The sequence below is a fragment of the Merops nubicus genome, unplaced genomic scaffold (assembly GCF_000691845.1).
Source record: "Merops nubicus isolate BGI_N331 unplaced genomic scaffold, ASM69184v1 scaffold1564, whole genome shotgun sequence".
Taxonomy (NCBI): Eukaryota; Metazoa; Chordata; class Aves; order Coraciiformes; family Meropidae; genus Merops; species Merops nubicus.
Window position 1 is genome coordinate 43,933 of NW_008604646.1, and position 12,508 is coordinate 56,440.

The 12,508-nt window shown below is 45.5% G+C and overlaps 1 protein-coding gene across 1 annotated transcript; it reads left to right on the forward strand.

The window, feature by feature from the left end:
• On the forward strand, positions 1-12,491 carry TNFRSF11A (tumor necrosis factor receptor superfamily, member 11a, NFKB activator; the record flags this gene model as incomplete). The annotated part of the gene is made up of 9 exons (XM_008939058.1): positions 1-124; positions 568-693; positions 1,222-1,365; positions 2,156-2,249; positions 2,608-2,702; positions 3,559-3,666; positions 5,561-5,613; positions 7,236-8,079; positions 12,261-12,491. Coding segments are annotated over exons 1-9 (1,819 nt in total), but the record flags the coding sequence as incomplete, so codon positions are not given.
• Between the last annotated feature and the right edge of the window lie 17 nt (positions 12,492-12,508).

Sequence of the window (12,508 nt, forward strand, 5' to 3'; positions counted from 1 at the left end):
ATGTATTGGTTCTCACGTCCTCTCTCTCCTTCTCCGCTCCAGTTGTCACTACAGATCACCCTGCCATGCCAAAGTGAACGACACTATGAGTACTCTGGACGGTGCTGCACGAAGTGTGAGCCAGGTACGTAAGCACGGGGCTGTACCAGCTTCGTAGAGCTGGCTGGGAACAGCTCTGTGGGGCAGTGAGGCAGCTGCTTCTGGAGGCTCCGCTCAGCTGCTGGCACACACCCTCGCAGGTGCCGGATTCCAGGCTCACGAGTGCCTTCTGGTGCAGGAGGGGTCCTGCTGGCCGCAGCAAGAGCCACGGCAGCTGCTGCGTTGGGGTAGCGCCTCACCAGGGCAGGAGACGGCGAGCAGCCTGGCTCTGTGCCCAGGCCATGAGCCCACAGGTGTTCCAGCGCCACGCTAGGGGCGGCCAGGCTGAGGGACTGAAAAGGTGGCAGGAAGAAACAGTTGTCCACAGCAGTACAGCACTGTTAGCCCAACCTGTTACCTTCCCTAAGCTCCTTAGGCAGCTGGTGAGCAACTTGCAAATGACCTGCTTACACCTTCTCCCATTCCCAGGAAAGTACATGTCTGCTAGATGCACCAGTGCTTCAGACAGCGTGTGCCAGCCGTGCGGCCCAAACGAGTACATGGATGTCTGGAATGAAGAAGATAAATGCTTGCTACATAAGATATGTGATCAAGGTGAGCTGCTCATACTGAGGAACCTTTTAATCCAAATTAGTGAAGGACGAAGATGGGAAAGTGGATCTAGGGAAGTTGCTTTGTTCAGGTAACTGGCTGGGCTTGCAGAAGAGCCTGGCAGAGACAGAGGCTCCCAGACAGCAGAGGTTCTGTGCTGAGCACCACATAGTCTCCTGCTGCTGATAGTGATTATCTTCATGGGGGCCATTGACTCCTGCAAGTTGGATCCTAAAGGTTGTCCTTTTGCTCAGCATGCTGTGCATTCGCTTCCCCTAACATGTTTGACTGACCTTGCAAAAGCTCCATTTGTTTTCCACAGCAACCACAAGGCAAAGTGTTGCTCCGGAATGCAAACAGTGAGGAGCTCCTCACTGACGAAGGGTCTCCCATGCTTCTGGAAAGATAACATTTCCTCTAACATGAATGGGTTTGCATCTGGCATTCAAGCAAAGCAAATAAGTAGAGCAAGGTGTTCATAAACCTGAGGCTTAGTATCCGGGAGATTTTCACTCCTGCTTTCTCTGCTAGGGAAGGCACTGACGGAGGTGAGCCCGGGGAACAGCACGTCCCAGCGGCAGTGTGCCTGCACGGCAGGCTACCACTGGAGTGAAGACTGTGACTGCTGCCAGCGGAACACTGTGTGCGCCCCGGGCTTTGGCGTCAAGCACCCCGGTAAGATGGGGAAGATACGGAGTGGAATGTCCAGCTCAGGCCTGCAGAATGAGGCCAGCACTGTGGGGGTTGTGATGGTAGAGACGATACTTTAGACTCTCGGATGACTGTCAGCAGAAGATGCATATCTTATTTATCATTCCTACTGCATTTAACCCTCCTGGACTATTTGCATTTCGAAGGCTTCTTCCTCTGTAATTTAAATAGCTCTTGGATCAGGTGACTTTTGCGAGGTATCACATGGACATGGCAGTAGTCTCAAGGTGTTCAGTGCAGTTCTAATATGTGCAGAGGTGCCTGGCTGTGTGTCACCAGGTCACGCATTGCTACAGTATTCAGAGAAGTGATCCATTGGGGATTGCTCCCGAGGTCAGATTTGAAATCAGATTTTGCCCAATGATGTTGCTTTGCCATTTTATAATGTTGTAAGAGAGTTAAAAGTCATTAATGCCTTTCAAGTAGCACAGGTATTCTGTTTTAGATTACTTGTAATGCAAAAATTTATTACAGACTTAATTTAGTTTTAAGTCTAACTACAAATAAAATGTAAGTGCTTTGATCATGTAGAGAAGTGCTCAGGTGAGACTAGCATACTTTTCTCTGCTTACATGTGGTTGTCATTGCTGATCTAAACTAGTCTAAGATCCTTATCTCTTCAGGGAAGGTTTCAGGGGGGCCAGGGGGGCAGAGGTTTGGAGCCAGAGGATAGGGAATATAGTCACCTTCCCCTCACCTGAAAGCAACCTAGGGAAACACTGCTATGAAGTTTTTCTTCCTTTACTTCACACAGTGCAACAAGACAAGGATACAATGTGTGTACCATGTTCCAGAGGCTACTTCTCACAGGTCGCTTCATCCACCGACAAGTGTAAATCCTGGACAAAGTAAGTCCCTGTATCTTGAAAAGGATGAGGACAGCCAGAAAGCAGGGAGAGCCTTAGATCCTTTCAGTGGGGTGTTTCAGGCAGTCTGCAGAGTGCACAGAGCGACTGTGTTGGCTCTGCAGGTGTAAGGCATTCTCACGCTGCAGTTGGAATTCTCCTTGGGGGGGAGCAAGAGAGAGCACTAACAACAGAACTGCTGAGTGACGCAGCTGAAAATGAAGATGTCTGAGGTTCTTCAGGGTTAAAAAATGCAGGGTAAATCTTGTACGTTACAACAAAAAGTGCTACTCTGCATAAGTGTAGGAGCCATGACAAGCTTCCTCTTGGAGAAGCTACCCTCTCTGTGTTTCTCTTTCAGCTGTACAGCTCTAGGAATGGCAGAAGTCGTGCCTGGGACTGACAGGTCTGATGCAGTGTGTGCAGAACGGAAGGTGCCTGAGCCGTCAGAAGATGGTATCTGTCCTCAGACAGGTTATCTGTGATGAAGTACCGAGGAGGAGGAGGGCTGTGTTTAGCAGGGGTTTTGGCTGGATTAACTCCATTCCCGTTGTGGACAACTCTAGGGGGAGCAGCTCTAGACCAAGACAGCACTCTTGGAAAATCCCACCTTTAAAGATTATTTTAAGCCTGGCAGCTCTAGGGCCCATGTCTATTACTAAGCAGAGCTTCACAGCTCCCACTGAAACTGTATGGCAAGCAGCATTGCTGTTATACTCGTGACCTCTGTCACATTTACAGCTCTCTTGTTTTTTCAGCTGATTTCCATAAACACACATTACCTGTATGAAGGCTGGCAGCTTCTCTCTGTGCTTGTTTCATAGCAATGGATACGTTCTCAGCTCAGTGTAGTTCTCCCTTCTTGCCCACTGCCTATTTCCTTCTCCAGTGTGGATATGGTACCAGGGAGGCTGCTTGCCTGGCATGCAGGGATCCTTCATAACCTGAGATAAAGGACAAATTTAGCCAGCTGAATTCCATTGTCCTCCATCCCCTGAAGGAGAGCAATCACAGCCCATGGGCTGCTGGTAGCTTACAAGGGGACTTTCAGAGGAGCAAAACTGGATTGCACATCTCTAAAACACCAAGACTGGTTTCTGTGGAGATTTCTTGGTACCAGGTACCTTCAGTAAGGCTGCTTGTCACAGAACTGCATGAGGGCTAGTGTTGTTGTCCTTACAGAAACTGAAAATCAAGTAGGAAGTAAAAAAGCTACCCTCTCATGTGGAAAAGCAGCTAAAATGAGCAAGAATTGTCATACTACTGAGTACAAGATGCATTTTAGTGACACTATCTTTTTTACAACTTGCAGGAACAAACAGGATCTTATACGTGTTGATTGTCATCTTGTTTTTTGTGACACTAATTGGCATTGTCATCTTCATCATATACTACAAGAATAAGGGAAAAAAGCTGACAGGTATGTGCTAGCTAATGATATTCATGCATGTGACAGCTGCATGGCTCTCTCTGCACTCTGATTTTGGGGGTAACCACCAGGGTAAGAAGCTGAGGAGTTATTGTGGAAGTTCTGTGCTATCCCTATATCTGTCCCTCTGGATATACTTCAACTAGCACAAAGCTGGCCTTCGAATGCCTTTCCTCTAGGCAGGCAGCATAACGCCTGTGGCCTGGTACCCTCCTGCAGCCCTGGCTGCCCTCCAGGCGACCACCCTCGGGGCAGCTGCAGCCACTGTGTGGATGCAGGAGGGCTGGTGCTGGGGGCTCTTGCAGCAGCACGACACCACAGACCCCTCCAGTGAAGAAAGAAAAAGTCTTTCACGGGGAAAGGCTTACTGGGCTTTCACCACCTCCTGTTTCCTTCCTCCTGCTTTCCCTCCTCTCCTGAAACCTGCATCTGGAAAGGTTAAAATGTGGATTTCAAGGCAGAGGCCTGGTGTGTATTTGAAAACATGATGGATGCAATGTTCTTAGCTGAAGGCCAAAGTTCTGATGAGGTGTGGAAGAAATACTAGAAGGAAATAGAACAGTAAACATAGAAAAATTCTAACAAATGTGTAGTGGATAACAATGGGGTAGTGAATATATTATTAATATGATGAAAATACCTTCAGCAGTTATGCAACTCTGTGTTAAGCCCTGGATCTCCTTAGTTAAGTATTGTTCTCTTAGTTTTTTATTTTCTCCCTCTAAACATGAAAAGCTTTTCCTATGTACTTTTTCCATCATCTCCTTTCGCAAGCCCTAACAATTTATGAATTGTTTTGGGAGCAATGGAAGGGAAGACAGCAACCCTCTCTCGAAAAGTGTATTTCAGTCTGTGTTTTAGAAACAGTCTGCCTCTGCCACACTAAACACGGGTTGTGCTAAATCTGGAATTCCTGGGATGGTCTGGAGGAAATGGTGACTCTCCTTGCAAACCAAATACTTATTATGCAAATCAGGTTAGGAGGAAATGCTTTTTATTTGACATTTCTATTGCCCCACTGCTTGAGTCCTCCAGTTAGCAGGATTTACCATGCAAAAGCAATGAAGAGTCCTTCATTGCTTTTGCATGGTAAATCCTGCTAACCAGAGCTCCAGAGACTTGCAGGCTCAGGAAGGAGCTCTGCCTACTTGGGCTTGGGGGTGAGTGTGCAGATTCAACATCAGAGGAACAAAGTTCCTTGGTGGGAACTGGCAGTGGCTACGTAGCTGATCTGTCTCCAGACATACAAAATCAGTATAAGCTTCAAATATACATGAAAACTGAGCCCTGCAAAATCTCCTGAAGGTATAAACAGAAATCAAGAAGGATTGTTAATTTTACCATAAAGCATTGCTGGACTTAAAACTTTCCTTGAGAAAGGTTCAGATTAAGTCAATTTCCCTACTAAATACATTGTGAATAAGTGGAATATGCTCTATTTGAGCCTGCCATCCTGTGATTTCAGTGGCTTACCCTCTTCTCTCCAGACTCCTTGCTCCTGTCTGAGAATGGCCCTTGGGCCATCCATGTGACCTCTCTTGAAATAGACTGTGTGGCTGCAAGCGGGTCGGTATTGGGCCAGTCATAGCTTGGTGGGACGTATGACCAGGAAAGAAACCCCATTTGATGTGGAACACAGTTTTACCGTGGTCTATTTTAGGAGCCTGGAAACATTTGTTCCACAGAAATATATCCTTGTTCCAGTTACAATGAATCCTCAGCGAGACCGATGCTGAGACACTTGGACAATCAGTAAAAACAGTTTGTCTCGCTCATTTTTATTTAATGTGATATTGTGGACTGTGAGTCACTGTGGGTGTTTAGGTCTGTGGCTAACTTCACTGCCTGCTGTACGTTACAGCTACTCTTTTTGCTTTCACTACAGCAGATCTACAGAACTGGGCTAACGAAGTGTGCAGCCAAATAAAAAGCAGAAAGGTAAAGTCAAAGACACTGGCATTTTCTCTTTGTTTTATTTCCTCATGGCATTCCTAACACTCCTCCTGAAGCAGACTCCATATTACCGTTTGGCTAGAAAACAAGTTTTGAGTGCCCAAAAAAAATGCTCACAGCTTTGACTTTTTCAGTCTGGTTTTCTGCAAATGTGAGGCATGTGATATCACCATTGTCAAATAGCTTCTGAACCTGCTCTCTGTTTTCAGCAAGTTTTAACAGTGGTAAGAGCCTCTGTGATCATTATTTATGAGGAGAAAGTTAAACATGAGCTCATTGGTTGCTGAACACCTGAGACTCTGCCTAAGAGAGTATAGTTCTAAGTCTTAAGAGCAGGAAAATCTTCAGTTGAGTTTGCACTTTTTTACGTACTGGAGTGCTCTCAGGGTAGAAACATGGATTTGGGGCAATGCCAAGAATGCCAGGCATGGAAGGCATTAAGCACAGAGCCACCAGCTAAAGAAGCTGACTGTGAGACACCTTAATTCTGGTGCTCACAGAAACCCTTCTTGTGCATTCATATGTGAAAAAAAGTAAGACCTGGAAGTACATCAGATCCCATGCTGAGGTGGGGGCACAGGTCCAAGTTCGTGTGCACTGCCTGCTTCACACCATGGACTGAGGTGTCCCAGGTGCATGCTTCCCCCACCACCCCATCTAGGAGCTCTCTCTAGCTTAGCTGTTGAAAGACTCAAATTCTATTGCTGCAAAAAAAACCCACTCCAAATAAACCCACCTTTTTGAGCAGGCAACTCCTCTTTTGTCTCCCAAGTGTTCATGTAACCTCCTGCTTTGGCAGCTGCTCAGATCCTCCAGGACAGAGGATTAACAGCAATTAGTGGCTGGCAGCATTTACACTCTCCTATCCTGGAAGATCTGAGCAGACACTAGAAATGAATACTCATGTAGTTCTCAAATACCCATCTTCACAGCACAACTTGGATAAACTGAACACATGAAGTATTTCCCAACCCTTTTTTTTTGGAGTTGCAACCAAAAAATGTAGTTTTACTTTGTTAAGTACAAGCAACATGATGTCATGGGCCTTTGCATTTTTTGCCCCAACATTTTCCAGGTTAAAGAAACCTTGCCCATGTGACTTCTTGTTTCCTGGCTTTTCTTGGTCCCTCTGCATCAGCCCAGTTTCTTTCTTTGATTATTACTGATAATAAAGATTCTGCTTCCAGTAAGGCCTTCACAAATCAACAGGCCTTCAGACACATGGGGGTTTCCAAACCCTTATAAGCAGTCAGGTAAGTCTTACTGATGACCCATAAGAAACTGCAGGATCCAGGGGCTCTTCTAGATTTATTAACTCTTAAGAGCCTTCTTAAGAACTACGAACAGTCACCTCCCAGAATTAAATGTTCTTGCCCCCTCCCCAAGCCACCAGATTTTTTTCTGAACACTCTCTGAGCCCAGCATCGCAAATCACAGTTTCAGAGCAGGACAGGATTACACTTCTAGACTCAAATAGAGCAGTGCTGCTCAACCTCAGCAGTTCAACACCAAGGAAGACCTGATATCGGCCTGTTCCTTCTTTGTTTAGAAAATAGCCTTCTGCTGATCTATTTATTAAGCACGGTTTTATTTTTGGCTTCTTTCAGGAGGCCCCTAGAGATGCGTTTGTTACCGTGAACATCACCAACGCTGCTGTTGCCCAGAGCTCTGAAGGCACGTGTCTGCTGGGCCCCACTGCCTCTCCTGCTCCCGGGAACTCCTGCTGCGCCAGCAGCCGCGCTCTGGGCAGGAACGGGAGCCCCAGCACGGCACCGTGTGAGGTGGGAGGAAGCCTCCAGGAGTTTTCTGTAGCGACGGAGACTGATGATGGCCATTTCCCACCAGTTCCCACAGAAGATGAATACATGGATAAGGATCTCAATACTGCCGATTATTTATCTTTACTGAGTCGGACTGCCAGTAAAACCGTGTCATCATTTTCAGAACCAATGGAAGCAGGGGAGAATGACAGCTTAAATCAGTTCTTTTCAGGGATTGGGAGCACAGAGGAAGAATCAGTCTCTCAAGGCTGTCACCCTTCCTCTGACATAGATGGAGCACATGCTGCCACAGACAAACTTCTTCAGAAATCTTGCCAACATGCCCACAGTTGCCTGAAGGAAACGGGCAACAAAGACACAGATCATTTTGCAACAAACTATGACTCAGAGAAGATCTGTGTGAAGTGTGGCATTTCATACAGGGAATCTCCCAGAAAGTGGAGCAAACCCTGCTGTGCTGTGGCTGACAGTGCCTCCACCTCCCCAGAAAGAGGATGCTATACACAGTGCACCTGTAGCCTGAATTTTCTCTCTGCTGGTCAGAGCACTCTAGCAAGTGAATACAGTACGGACGGTGCATCCTTGGACAGTACCAATATGAAGTACCAGAACACAAACAGAAGCACTTCAGGGACGAACAGCAGCACTTCAGACCTCCCTGCAGCATCTGGTAAGCCCATTAGGCTTGGCCCACACACTACAGGATTATTCTCTGTGCTAGCTCAGTATTATACTGAGGGTCTGATTTAGGAGAAAGAGAGAAGAACCAAGTTACGCCTTTTCACTTAGTTGTCTTGAAGCTAATCTGAAAAACAAAACTGAAACAGTATGGCCATTTGGGTTTTTAGTGAATTCTGCAAATGGTATGAGCACTGTGAGGGACCATTGTCCTGCCTTGATCCAACCAAGCAATGCAGAACTCATCTTCTGGCTGTCACTGCAGAGGCCATGCAGTTCTGTTACTCAGGTAGTTTGGCGACGGCAGGTGTGTGTGTTGGAGAAAACTTAGAAGATGGTGATTGTAGGGACCTAGAGGCTGAGTCAAGAAAAGATGCATGATTCTCAGACAGTTTTCCATTCAACAGTCTGCATGCACATTTTTTACATTAGGTTTAAGTTTGTTTACATTTATATGGCAGCCAGTGAAGCTCCAGCTGGAGCTGTAACCCAGTGGCCACAACTGGATCTAAGTGATTATGTTCTATTTTCTACTTTTAGCTTTTTCTCTTTGCTTTAATTTGCTGGGATATGAGTGTTCCTCTGAAAATAATTTAATGCAGACATTCTTTCTCCATACACAAGTGTTCTGTCCCCTAAAAAACTCTGAAACACTGTCACTAATTTACTAATTTACTACCAATTTACTAATTGAGTAGATACATCAAAACTGTCAAATTAAAGCAGGGGAAAAAAATCATTGAAGCAAAACTAGCAGAAGGGAAGTTATGAGACTTTTCTGGATGAAACTTTCCTCCCTCAGACTTTTTTTTCAGTATAAAAGTCTGCAGTCTGCCTGTCATGTGTTATTAGTCATGTTAGATTATAATCTCTTAAAGCCAGATGCTCTACTTTTATGTCAAGACACTGCCAAGCATAATGAGACCTCATTTTTTACTAGGACATCCAAGTATTACTGCAATACACACAGCTGTTGTAAGCTGTTGCTCTTCTTTAAAACCATATCATGCCTTAAAGTTTCTTAGGGAGACATTCTTGTCAGTCTGCCAAAGCCCAAGAGCAACGCTTTGGGAGGCCCTTCCTCTCAACATCCCTGCCATGCGAGAATCTTAAAGTTTGTAGCATTCATCTTTCTAAAAGCAGATTCTCTTTCTGCTGCTTCAGTTTCCTGAAACCCTGACACAGTTTCACTGCCTGGTCTGTACAAAATTCAGCAGCAGTAAAGAGAACACAGACAATCTTTTCTTATTGTTGTTGGAAGGTGACTCTGAAGTACAACTGAAAGTGAAGTGGTATTTGGCACTGTAGAAGTCCTGCTTTTCTTTCTAAATCTGACACAGGAAGAGAAAATATTAAGGAATAATAGGGCAAACAGGAGCACTTGGATTTAAGCATCGTGCTAGAAAATACCATGTTAGATCTGCAGCATAATTTTTTTATATGGGATTTTAATTGGGTCTGTGCCTTCAGGTAGGTACATGCTACAGTGCCATCTGGTGAAACCTGAGCACGGGTACTGTGTTATTAACCTGACATTTTTCAGGCATGACTGCTGGAACATGCTGGCTGAGCTGTGGGCAGTAAAAGAGTGTGGGTTACTTAATCTATAGATAATGTGACTTATTGGCAGAGATTTTTTTCCTGTCTGTAGAATGGCCATGCCCTGCTGGCAACACCTGGCTGGAGGAGGAGTGGGACAGAGCTTAGCCATAGCTCCCACACTGAAGCACTCCAGCCATGCTGGGGCTGTACATGGAGCTGCAACAGCACTGGTCATTTTGCTGGGCCTTGTGAAACGCCTGGATGGAGTAAATGTGCATGCAAAGTACTTCTCTGTAGAGATTCTCAAAGCAACTGAAGACACCAGGCTTTGCACACAGCCTTGCTAAGACAGAGCATTACAAAAAAGGGTGGATGAAAAAATGGGAAGAAAGTGGCTGTGGGTAATTCCATGAAGTTTTAGTTTTAGTTCCCTAACACTCAGAATGACAACAGAAATTGCAAACTATGTCCCTCCTGTGAAATAATCCTAGGGGACCAAAGCAAACCTCTGGACAGGTGCCACTTACAGGGGTCAACACCTGAGATGGATGTAAGCCTTCAAGCACCCTTCCAAAACCCCCTAAGCCTGGAGGCAGTCAGAACACAAAGTGTTGGCTCATGACCACCTCAAGTCATTTGTAGGGCTACAGCATGAAGCATGAGTGAAGGAAAACTTAGATTACTCACAATTAGGAATGGTTTTGCAGAGCCTTCTGTTTCCAGATCCCAAACAGTTCTTAACACCTCAAGGCCATTAGATGGCTCAGAGAAAATTAATCACCTGCATTGTTCCAGTTCTTAGTGAGTAATTACAACAGAAATTAACTGTCATTTGAAACTAATATCAGGTAGTTTGAAGACATCAAAAGGCTGAAACATTGCAGAGAGTGATGCCTTCACTTATCCTCTGAAGATGTCCCTTATGCTTTCCAGAGTGGAAGTACAGCCCTTCGTGAGGTCCAGGAAGCTCTCGTGTCCATTTGCTGTGCTTTTGGGCCTCAAATATCCTTTTGTTTCAGCACAGTGCCTTCAGAAAGCAGTGAGGAATTGCTAGCCACATTCAACTAAACATTATAAATCTGTTAATCTGATTTTTGTTTAGGTTTTTTTTTCTGCTCCCCACTGTCACACAGCTCTAAATTCTTGCTCTCGTACTGAGCACTGGTAAAGTTTTGCACAGGACGTTTTGCCAGCGACAGGCAGTTTGTATGAAGGCAAACAGTTACATTTGTACTCCCATTATGCCTAACAGCTTTGTTGATGGCAAAGAGCCAAACAGAATCAAACCCAGGGGAAGCAACCAGCAGGGAAAAAACTCCCCCAGAGAAAACTTTTACTGACACCTCACGTTAATCAACACCACTTGGAAAGAAAGCCAAGAGCTAGCAATGCAGAGGTTTAGCCAAAATAAACAGAATTGCTTACAGAGACGTTCGGGTGCTACCCAGACTTGGCTCTGGCCAGGCAGAGGCAGCTCAGCACAGCTGGAGCCCCGTGTCCATTGCTGGCCTGCAAACATCACCCACAGCCACTGAAACATCTCTCTGGGCTGGGCCATCCTTGGCTGCAACAAAAATGGGAATGTCCTGGCTGTCAAGGAGCATAATGAGGAAAGTCACAGAATGTCTAAAAGGTGTCAGATCAGTTTGTAACTAATGGTTAAATGAAGAGCAGCAGGGAAAACATTTCTTAGGAACGGTGTTCATAGGCTAGGAAGATGTGGTTTTATTTTATTTTTTAACTTGGTTGCTTTATTTTGTTTAATTTTAAACTTTGACAAGTGTTGTTGAAAGTTTGCTCTCAGTTATTTTCTTTCTGCTCTGAGGGAAGTTTATTAATTCCCAGAGCCTTGTCCTGCTGTCACTCAAGACAGCAACCCAGTCTTTGAATGGTAGAAAGATTGAATTTACACTGAAAAATCTCTGACCACAGGCAGACTGACTGAAACTGCAATTCCATAAAGTTTCTATAATATGAATTCTGTCTCCTCATTGGAGTCAGCATATGTCCAGGTAAATCCATGAGAGCACTAGGTGAGTACTGGAGTGTATTCACCTGGAGGATCAGGACAACACAAGATACACATATAAGCTCCATGTCATTTGGACACTGTGTGACCGTGTGGTCTGACATTAAGCCTTTCAGTATTTGTTCAATCAGCCTGCTATCTACCCACATGGTTGGACTGATTGTTTACCAAAGGGGAAAGAAACCCCAGTGTGGTGCCTGGGACTCTAAAAACAATCTCATAGTTAGAAATAATGGCCATTTCCTCACAAAACAATTGGCAGAGGCAGTTTGGATGCAACTTGTGCATTGGGCAGCATGGGGAGCGTAAGATAGTTGTACTCTCTGTTGCTTCCCAGAGCGTAACTGAGACAGAAAATGTTTCCAAGCCTTCCAGACAGGCTCCCTGTGGATGACAGGCTTTGTCCTGAGGAGGCAAAAGTGGAAATAGTGAAAAAGTCCAGTGGAAGGCATTGGTTCTAAGAGCATCCTCATGTCACGGGGAAAAATAATGGAACAAGAGTAAAGCCACGGCAATGGATTAAGTTCACTGCACTAAGTATCCACCTTGTGAGGGGAAAATATTACTCACGTGTGTCTCCTTTTCTCTCCCTCCTTCCTCAGGAAATGTGACTGGAAACAGTAACTCCACCTTTATCTCAAGTGGACAAGTAATGAATTTCAAGGGCGACATCATTGTTGTCTACCTTAGCCAAAACTCCCAGGAAGGGGCAACGGCCTCAGGGCCGAGTGAGGAGAACGTGGGCAGCCCTGTGCAGGAAGAAAACCTCAACCGCTGCGAGACTTTTGCCGGCAACGCCCAGCACTACAAGGAGAAGTGTGTGGAGCTGCAGGGTGCCTGCCCGGTGGCG